The sequence below is a fragment of the Brassica napus genome, chromosome C3, assembly GCF_020379485.1.
Source record: "Brassica napus cultivar Da-Ae chromosome C3, Da-Ae, whole genome shotgun sequence".
NCBI lineage: Eukaryota > Viridiplantae > Streptophyta > Magnoliopsida > Brassicales > Brassicaceae > Brassica > Brassica napus.
The window spans coordinates 19201651-19213140 of record NC_063446.1 but is presented as its reverse complement, the minus strand read 5'-3'; the positions used below and the strand labels follow the sequence as shown (position 1 = coordinate 19213140).

At 33.3% G+C, this 11490-nt stretch overlaps 1 protein-coding gene across 1 annotated transcript; it reads right to left on the bottom strand.

Moving 5' to 3' along the window:
• Nucleotides 1-3593: 3593 nt before the first annotated feature.
• On the bottom strand, nucleotides 3594-6075 carry LOC106423559 (calcium-dependent protein kinase 4). Its single transcript, NM_001315563.1, is given in 7 exon segments — nucleotides 3594-3752; nucleotides 3844-4068; nucleotides 4148-4315; nucleotides 4381-4496; nucleotides 4585-4737; nucleotides 4823-4966; nucleotides 5538-6075. Coding segments are annotated over 7 exon segments (1503 nt in total).
• Between the last annotated feature and the right edge of the window lie 5415 nt (nucleotides 6076-11490).

Here is an 11490-nt window from a genome sequence, read left to right as displayed (position 1 = left end):
TATATATATATGTATGGGCTGACACGTGTATTAGATTATGTAAATGCTTGAAGACATTCCTTTTTTTGTGCAACACATTTTCTTATCAAAACTGCTAAGATTTACTTAGTTCTTTTGTCCTTATATGTAGCTTCTTTAGCCATTACACCAACATTCCTAGTTAAAACTCTAGGTACATAATGAAAAGTAAAACTAAACTCTGTGGCCATTGCCACAATGTCCCGTACTATAGAGGATGCCTCTGTGTTACGGACTTTGAAGATGGTTTGTTCAGCCATCTGCTGATGTAACTCATCTCTAAGTTGCTTGCAATCAGTCATAAAAGCTACATGCTTATATCTTACCTTCCATACTTCTTGAACTGTCATAAGAATGGAGCATGCTTCAGCTTCTAATGGAGAGTTTGTGGGCATGATTGAAGAGGAGCATAAAGTTTATGAATGCCTTCTTTATTGTATAAGGACCATCCAATCCCTCCGACCTCTTTCTCATTAACCCAAGAAGCATCTACCAAGCAATACATAGACGCCGAGCAAGGGAGTACCTCCTGTATGGTTTTAGTTTTTGGAATTGTCTTCCTATCCGATTGTGTACTTTGTTTTGCAAGCTGGAGCGCCTCTCTCCATTGTTGAGATTCATATAATGCTCCATGTATGACCTGTAATATATGTTGTCTATTTTGCTGGAAAATCAGGTCATTCCTCATTTTCCAGATTCTCTTATGATACTATTTAGATTTTGAAGAAGGGAAATTTCCTCGTTGGGTACCTTAAAAGTAGTGGGAACTAGGGACCATATTCCTCTAGAAACTCTACAGTGGAACATCATATGACTAAGAGTTTTATTTTGCTCTCCACATACTTGGCACCAATCCTCTGTTTTATACCCCTCTTCCTTAGATTGTCTGCAATAGGTAAGCTGTTATGAGCAACTCTCCACCAGAAAGTCTTTATTTTTGGAGGAATGTTTAGTTTCCATATCTCTGAGCAAAATTTTTTAACTTCCTCAGATGTTTCTGTTGCCTCAGAAACTTGTTGAACTTCTGGAGTTGTGATCTGTCTTTGTAAGTGATATCCAGACTTAACACTGTAATGACCATCTTTTGTGTACGACCAAATAATGATGTCAGGCTTATGGAAGAAGCTAGGCCGTATGCGAGAATATTACTTGCATCTTGGTCATTGAACAGACTCTTGATTAGCTGGACATTCCATTCCGTAGTATTTTCAGTAAAGAGCTCACATACACGGAGTTGAGGACAATGAATTGGTGTTGCACTAGTGGTACTTGTAGCAGGCTTTGAGCCTAACAATTGATCCTTCCAAACACAAATATCCTTTTCATTGCCTACTACCCATTTAATCCTTCTTTTTAAGCAGACCTTGTGTCTGTATAATGCTGTGCCACCCATAGCTGGACGTGGAGCAACTCCTGGCCTCTAAAAAATCTGTATGACGATAATACTTGGCCTTGAAGACTTTAGCTAGCAATGACTGAAGATGCTTTAGCAGACGCCATCCTTGTTTAGCTAGTAGTGCCATGTTGAAATCTTCCAAGTCTCTTATGCCTAATCCTCCATCTTTTTTTTGATCTTGTAATTTTCCTCCAGCTTACCCATGCAATCTTGTTCTTATCTTTAATAGAGGACCACCAGAACCTTTTCATATAAGCTGTAATCTCTCTGATTAATCCTTTTGGGAGCATGTAACAAGACATTGAATAAGTGGGTAACGCAGTAATCACCGCCTTCAACAACACTTCTTTGCCTGCTTGAGAGAGATATTTATTGTACCAGCTATCCATTTTATTCTTTATTCTGTCTAATGTACTCAAAAGCATTTTTTTTTCTTCCTACCAATTTTTTCAGGCAGTCCTAAATATCTCCCAAAACCTCCTAATTTAGTAATTCCTTTAGTTTCCATCAGTTTGGGAAATACTTTTGGAAAAGGTTATGGCAGATTTGGCATAGTTGACTGCTTGCCCATATGCTTTTTGATATATGGCAAGAACTTCTTTTAATGCCCTACACTCCTCCACCGTTGCTCTGCAAAAAACTAGAGAATTATCAGCAGAAAATAGGTGTGAGATAGCTGGTCCTCCTCGCGAAGCTTTGTAGCCATGAAGCTTTTGATTATGAATCGCTTTCTTGATCAATTGAGACAATCCTTCAGTACAGATAATGTATAAGTAGGGAGATATGGGGTCTCCCTGTCGGATCCCTCTCTGTGGTTGAATTGATTATGTAGGATCTCCATTAAACAATACTGAATAAGTAACAGATGATATACATGTGTATATCACTGAAGCCCATCTGTCTCATTACTGAATCTAGAAGTTTCCACTCAACCTTATCAAATGCTTCAGATATGTCTAATTTAATTGCCATAAACTTGTTTTTTTAGGTTCTTGGTATGTAAAGAATGCATCAGCTCATGGGCAATTAAGACATTGTCTGTGATTAAATGCCCTGGTATATAAGTTGTTTGATTCTCTAAAATAATTTTATCCAACCATGGTTTGAGCCTCTCTGCAAAAACTTTAGAAATTATCTTGTAAGCAACATTTGAGAGACTAATTGGTCTGTAGTCTTTTAGTGTGGGAGGGGAATCCGTTTTTGGGATGAGGCAAATGTGGGTATGGTTTATCTTGGAGTCTAAATGATTCTGTTGAAAGAAGAGTTTAACATGAGAGAACACACCTTGCTTAATGACATTCCAATGATGTCTGAAGAAACCTGCGTTCATGCCTTCATGGCCAGGAGATTTGTCCGGGTCTGTAGCAAAAGCCGCCTCTTCAGTCTCTTGCTTCGTTACTTCTTTGGTTAGCTGACTGTTTATCTCCTCCGTTATTAATTTGGGTATTCCTTGAATCAGATCAGTAGCAATATCGCAGCCTTCAGCAGCATAAATCTTTTGGAAATATGCTTTAATGTCGGATTGAATATCACCTGGATCCGTGTAAATGCATCCTTCATCATCGTCTTTGCATCGTCTTTGAGTGAAAGAATTTATTGTTCTTGTCTCCTGCTTGCAACCACTCTATTCTGCTCTTAGTTCTCCGGTACTCTTCTTGAAGACATTCCTATGACCTAAAGATGGACAATTATCTGATTATATAGACTAAAGATCGAGTACATAGCAAAGAAGAACACAAGGGATTACATACAACCTTGAAACTAACATTCAAAAACCACTTTTATGTTAAAAGATGCTATATTTTCTCAACATTGACTGACAATGAGAGACATTCGTCTCATGCAAAATAGTTATATGTATGCTTATGAACTTTGAAGGTCTTAATCAACTGATAATGGTTTAAAAATAAAGTCAGAAATTATATTGAAATGCCAACATAATATAACACCTTACACCACAATAATTATTCGTAGTGCAAATATTAAAGTTTTTTTTTTAATTGAAACTTCATGAAGGCAGGGAATGATGAAGCAAAAATAATCCATACTAAAACAAAATTCAGAAAGTTGCACATTATCATCTACAAAAATAAGTAAAAAACAAAACCAAAACACACAGAGATGAAATATTCAATTTTCCTTTTAGGGGTCCTCATTTCTCAATTTCCAAAACCTATATTTAGTTTGGTTTGTCATCAGTTTCAGCAGTGCTAGTTTCCTCAACCCCAAAAGCATCAGCTATATTGAAGTTCAAGTTCTTCATCATGGTTCTGCTCCTCCCAACTCCATCTCCTTTCTTCATCATAGCAGTAAACTCTGAGAAATCAATCCTCCCATCCTAAACCAAACCAAACATCGTATTTAGCATCAGCCTTTTAAGACACAAACTCACTAAGAAACAAGACAATATCATGAAGGCTTCTCCTTACATTGTCAAGATCAATCTCCTTGATCATGTCATCAAGAGGAGTGTCACAGAGACCAAACTCAGTGCAGGCTTGTTGAAGCTCATCAATGGTGATATAACCGCTACCGTCTTTATCAAAGTATGAAAACGCAACCACCAGATTCTCCTCTCTCTCCATCTTGTTCATGTGTAATGTCGCTGCTAGAAACTCACCATAGTCTATCGTTCCACTGTTATCTATATCCGCCTGCCAAACACACCAGTTCATGCCTCGTGAGAACCTAGCACAACATCTTTTGTGTGAAGAAATTAAAAGAGAGCCTTACCGCATCCATTAGAGACTTGATTTCTGATTCCATTAGCTCAGATCCAACTCTCTTCAGACCAGCTTTAAGCTCCTCGAAGGTGATTGTTCCACTGTTGTCTGTATCTATCATCTTGAACAGTTCCTTTAGACCACCAATTTCTTCCTCCGAGAGTCTCTCAGCGATTACCTAACCAATGTGATTGGATAATAAAGAAGGAGAATAAAAACTCTATTACTTTGTTAATTCTTTACCCTTAAGGCCATTTTCTTAATCTTGTTCATTTGTGAGAACTGCTTTAGTCGTGACAAGACTGCTGGATCAAGAGGCTTGTCTGGTGCAGCCTGCTCATCAACGATCCACGGGTGACCTAATATATCATCAGAGTAAAAATCAATTCTTACATCTTATTACAGGAACTAACTAACAACAACACACAATCATTAACAATAGCTTACACAATGCTTCATGTGCAGAGATGCGTTTCTTGGGGCTCCTGTCAAGCATTTTGTAAATCAAATCTTTGGCACCTTCTGAGATAGTGGGCCACGGGTCAGATTTGAAATCTAACTTCCCTTGCAAAATCTGTCTAAAGATTCCTGACTCGGTTTCTGTAAAGCAAATGAGAAAATAGGGGCATTAGTAGTGTAGGTGATTCGTTATAGCAACAAAGATGATTTCTTTTTATAAACTTACCTGCCCAGAAAGGAGGAACACCACTTAGTAAGATGTAGAGGATAACACCAGCGCTCCACACGTCTATCTCTGGTCCATAACATTTTTTAAGAACCTCGGGTGCAACGTAATACGGACTCCCCACTACATCATACAGATACTGCCCTGAAGAGATAAAACAACATAATGATAGTCTGGTTAGGCAGTGAAACAGGCTCTAAAGGCATTGATGCATAAGCATGGGTTACACATTTTAAATTAATAAAGCATTTTGACTGGATGGTATTCATTTGTTATCTCAACAAAAAGTCACCTAACAATAATGCTCAAGCAGTAAAGTTGAATTGACCCATTCAACAAAGATCCGATTTTTATCAAAGTCTAGCAACTTTTGTGGATCAAGAAATTAAATAAAGCACATGTTTCACATCTGAAATGATGAAGCTTTTTGCTACAATGGAATCACATAATCTTAGATAAGTTTCAAAAAGATTTGTTCAAAGAAAACATGTTTCTAACCAAGAAGCAATAAATGAACAAACGAAATACAAGAGGCAATAAGATAGCTAATCAAGAAACCATTTTTGGATCAAGAAACGAAGACAAACCCATTTAGCAATCAATTAAGTGTGAAAGCCTGATTGGGAAAGATATATTCAAAGAAAACATGTCCCTAACAATGCTCAATCAATCAAGAAACGAAGACAAAGCCATTAAACAAAAGAATCAATCAAACCTGGCTTGTAGAAGACAGACAAACCAAAATCGGTAGCCTTAAGCTTAGCATCATCATTGGGACTATCAAACAAGAAATTCTCAGGCTTGAGATCTCTATGCATAACACCAAGCGAATGACACGCCTCCACCACGCCAAGAATCGTCTTAATCAGCTTCGCGGCCTCACGCTCGCTGAAATGCCCTTTGGAAACGATCCGGTCGAAAAGCTCTCCGCCTTCGCAGACCTCCATGACAATGTGGACGAAGACGGAGTCCTCGTAAGTCCCCTTGATCCGAACCACGTTGGGGTGCTCCGAGAGATGGTGCATGATCTGAATCTCGCGCCACACATCCTCGTAATCCTCGCGGCACACGAGCTTGCGCTTGGGGATCGATTTGCAGGCGTAGTTGGCGGATGATGATTTCTCCGTGCAGAGATAGGTCGTGCCGAATTGGCCCTGTCCTAGCTTCTTGCCGAGGAGGTAGTGATCTCGTAGTCTTGGTGTTTCGTAAGGGAGAACGCTGCTTGAAGGTCGTCTAGAGCTTGGTTTCTCCATTTTTTTATTTTGATTTTGATTTTGAGAGATGGATGAAGGAGAAGGGAGGAGACGATGACTTTGTTTTGTTTTGTTTTTGTTTTTGTTTTAAGAGTGGGAGAGGAGGCGAGAAACAAACCACCCTTCATTCTGCTCCATGTGCTTGACTCTTTCTTTTTGCAATTATTTTATTATTATTATCCCGTGACCATTCGCATTTACATTTTTTCTTTTTTCAATTTTTACCAACTTCTATTATTACATTAAATTGTATCGAAAGATAAATCTATTTGATTGGGACTGTGGGCGGGGTAGGGACGGGCCATTTATGCAATTTACTACTTTTAATAGCTAAAGACCTGGGAAGACAATTGTAGCTATATTTTGATAGAATTTAAAAAAACTAATAAAAAATTAATATTATTTGACAGTTATATTTCTTACTTAAATATGAATATAATCGTATTTTTGAACAAAAACTATCAATACCGATATCCTATCTTTCGTAGATCAAGTTCTATGGATAAAATTTATAATATACATCATTTTTTTAGTGATGGTAAACATAAATAACGGTACCAAGAAAGTGATATACATGAAAATAAATTCGAAAAAAAGAGATTTATAAAAAATTTGAATTTGAAAAATTATAATTTTAAAAAAATCTTTTTATTTTATTTTTATTTATTTAAATAATTATTTATTATATAAATAGAGAACAAAAATATAAAAGTCTTTTGCCACTTAATAAATAGTGAATTTTTGAAAATGTCTCTTTAGTGATTCATAAACATGAATAACGGTATCAAAAAAGTGATATAAATGAAAATTCGCCCATGATCTTCTCTCGACTTTTCAAATAAGATGCAATCATGCAAGTGCATAGTAAAATCAAATGCGCAAGCATATAGCTAGATAGCAAAAGTAAAATGCTCTCTCCATCTCCCTGTATCAAAATCAAGTTCTTTACCACGCATCCATGAATCATAATTTAGAGGCATATTTTTCTTTCTATTTCCTTGTACCTTCTTCTCTCCAAGGGCCTAACTGATGATCATTATTGGAACACTAGGAACTATAGAAAAGAATAAAATTGTAGCAAAGATGAGGAATGATGAGGACAGTTTTGAGATATTAAGGTGGTTTAGTGGTTCCTTGAGATTTTCACAGACCACTGCTAGAGATCGCAAGTTCGATATTTTGTCGGCGCGGTGGTATTATACTTCTCCAAATAAATCATTCGGAATTTTTTGGATATGAGACATTTCAGGATGAGGTTAGTTACTATATATAAAAGTTTACCCACAACAGTTTTATATTAAAATTTTACCAAAAGAAAAAAAAAAAGAACAATTTTGTTCATTTATTCTCTACGATAAAAAGAATGAGAATGAATGGAAAGAAAAAACTATTTCTCATAAATGATAATATTTTTTAAGAATGTTAAAGAATGTAGTGTTTTTTTTTATTCATCTAGTCACCCGTAAATTCTAAAGTTTATCCTATTTGGGAGGGGTCAGCTCACCGGTATGAGTTTTTGGAAAACAAAACATTACTTATTTTACAAGAAAATTTAATAAAATGTTGTAAGATTCCTTTATTGATCCATCTAATATTTTCTGATAATCAATTTGAACTCAAGATTTTTCAAATCAATAATCTTGTTTTTTTCTAATTGAAATTTGATTGAGTAACCCTAAAATAGGGTGTCGGCCGATACAAAACTCCGGCGAATTGGTGGCTACAAAAATGACAACAACTGTAGGTAAATCTATGTTTTTCTTGTGCAATGTTAGTTTTTCTAATCATTTAATTATTAATTTATTTATCTTTCTTTTTTCAACATTAATTTATTTATGGGGAATTGGGTTGTATGACACTACAATAATGTGTAATTAGGTTAGTAGAAAATTACCCTAATTTTTCTATACATTGATACAATTTTATGTAATATTGTTGTTTTGTCCCTAACTCTAACCGGCAGAACTTGCTGAAAATAAAATTAAACTTTTTTAATCTTTAATTGAAGAAAGTTACTCGTGGCGCTATTAGCATCACATTATCTTTTTTATTTGTTTTGGTAACTTTTGAAAAAGTGAAGATTACCGTCGACGGTTTGCTCACCTTCTTTTAACCCACTGATTTTCTCTCCCAATCGCCACGGTCGGCCTCTTCTGCGTTTCTTCGACTCCTCGAAGTGCGTTGCAAAGGAGAAATCGCCTCTACTTGTGAAATTGGTTGCGAGAAGAGTTCGTAAGTGTGATCGGCATGAACGATCACCATAGCCTCATCTCCTTCATATCGGCGATTAGCTTGAGATCTGTTGCAATATTGTAAGTTCTCTGTTTTGTGCCATAGATTATATTATTTCAATGTTTTCCCCATTATTTGAAATAGATTCGGCCATAGTCTATTCTAAGTTGATAAATCTAACCCATCATTTCTGTTGCATGCCCGATCTAGTAAGCTGAGGCAAACAAATTGATTTAGGGTTGAACTTTTCTTGGTTCGCCGTACTCATTTGTTTACTGCGAAGGGGGATAGTCATTTTAGAATGAAAAGTCCTTTTACGATAACTTCTTCGATGATATCATAGAAGTTAGCATTAACTTCTTCGATGATATCATAGACATTTCATATTTTCACCAATATGTATTATGCTATTTATTTAGTTCCATTTGATTTAGGTTGAGGATTTATATTTGGGTTTAGGGTTTATATTTTAGTTTAGGGTATAGTGATTATGGTTTAAAGTTAAGTATTTAGGGGTTTATGGTGGGGTTGTTATATGGTTTATTATTGAGGGGTTGGGATGGGGTTGGTGTCATATACTACTTTTGTTGGAAGTGGGTTAAGGTTGAACACAAATGCATTAGTTCACAAGAATAGTCTCCATTCCATTTTAGATAGTATAGAATAATAGTTCAAAATTTACATATTTTTATTTTATTTTATTTTTTAAATATATTATAATTGGAAATTATATTTAATATTTTGGTTTTGGTTTAGAGATTCGAGTTTAAGGTTTAGTATTTAGATGTGGAGTTGAGTTTAAGGTTTATGGTTCTGTTTCGTATGAATGTGTTTTGTTTGTTTCTATCAAACATAGTATTTTTATAAATGGAATAGAACATCTATATAGCACAGTTAACCTGTACATGGTAAGAAAGCATGTGACATGGATGTATTTGCTTGATTCATTAGTTAATAGTACACAGTGAATGTGATCCATCTCTAAACTCATTGATGTCATCTCTCTTTTTGTTTTGACCGGTAACTTGTTTCCAGTGGAGGTATAACCGGCTTAGGAGAAGATAAAATGTTATTCACTCAATAACGTCAAAATCATAGTCATCTGCCTAATTATATTCTCGATTTTGGCTATCTCACAAATTCACCCTTTATTTATCTTCTTATAAATTTTTAGTAATCAAACACTTCTATTTTTATTAATAATTTTAAATCTAAATTTCCTTTTTACATAAGTTTACAAAATTATATAGTATTATATTTTATAATATTTGGATATATGTAACTAATTATTTTAATATATTTAATAATCATTTAAATATAAATTTAACTATAAATTGATATGACCCCAATAATTATTATGGTTGGTCCATTGCTCCTTGGCCACCAATAGCGATCATGTTCTTCCATTTTCTCTCTTTCGGTTTTGCGCCCTAAAAAGTAAAAAATAAAAAACCCGGATCAAGGGTTAGTGTTATAATAGATGTATTAGAAAGATTCATGGTGCTTATGCTAGAAGTTATATCTTTTGAACTATATTATACTACTTACTTCTGAATCAAGAAAATAATTAAAGTTTATTAGATAAATATGATTAAAAAGAGTATAGTTCATCATCATCTATTGACTCGTTTGGTCCATGCAAATTTCGTGGAATTGTTCCTGCAACTATTTTTATTTCCTAAAAAATGTTCGCAAAAATAGTTAATTTATGTTAATCAATTAAACAGAAAAGTCGTGGAGAGTGGACAACACGTTGTCTTCTGAGCGATACGATATGTATTGTTTTAAATTTTAACTCAACTGGAGATACTTTCCGAAGAATTTGAAAAGGACAATGATGTATATCATGTATGAATACTATAAGAACATGCAATGTATTCTATACCGGTCACTAGAACAAACACATTTATTTAAATGTGCGTGTATCTCACGATGTTAAAGTTTTATTTTCTTTTTAATTTCGCCGAAACATTTGATTAATCATTTTTAATTTCTAAATTATATAAAATATATTTGTTTCCTGGCACTATGACAAATAGTGAATTAAAGAATGTTCAACTTGTATTTCATGGATCTTAAGCTATTTGTATTTATACATATTACAAGATCCTAAATCTTTTATATATTAATTGATAAACATTACATCATTGTTTTGTAGTCACGTGTCACCATGAGAATGAAATTCAGAATTATTAGAAAAATAGGTTGGTCTATCTTAACTTATATTATATTTTTTTTATTAAATTAGCTATCAAATTAATAAATAGTATACAAAAAATATTCTCACACTTTTCTTAAATAAAAGATACGGAATTACCTAATATGAATAACATATATATTACATTAATGATTATGAATAATAAATATTTGATAACAATTTTTGTATCTTTGTTTTTTTTTGTTTAATTTTATGTTATTAAAATATATTAAACGATCACATTAACCATATAATAAAAAATTAAATTTTTTTCTTATATGTTATATTTTGAATTTTTAAAATGACTATAAATTACTAAAAACTAAAAACGTTAAATGTTTCATACTAAAATTTTGTGATCAATGATTTAATTTTTTTGTAATAACAAGATACAAATGATCATAAATCGTATGAATATAAAATCTCATATAATATAAATTCATATTATATATTAATATAGTTTAAAATTAAACTATATAACATATAAAATACATAAATATGTTAATTTATAAATTTGTATTGAAAAAGTATTGAAACCTTAGTATTTTAATTTTGAAATTTTCATTGAAAAAATCGCACATTAGAAATTTTGTGTTTATCATATGAGTATGAATTCTCAATAATTTTCAAATATACGATGTATATATCGTCCATATCATTGAAACTTAGTTATAAACTATATTAAATAAATAAAATAATTGTATTAATTTATTTACCAAAAAATATCGTAAATAAAAAAGAGGTATTGTTTTGATTTATGTGCTTACTCAAATTTAATTATATATATACCTAAATGAACACAAATAAATAAAAAAAATATTTTTATATATATATAACTTTCATCCCGCACAATTGTGCGGGTCATAATCTAGTCTAATATGATAAGAAATGATATCTAAACCGTATATATCTATTTAACATATTGCAATACATTTTCCCTTAATTGGAGCATAAAAATTTGAAATACCAACTTGAAAACGAAACTA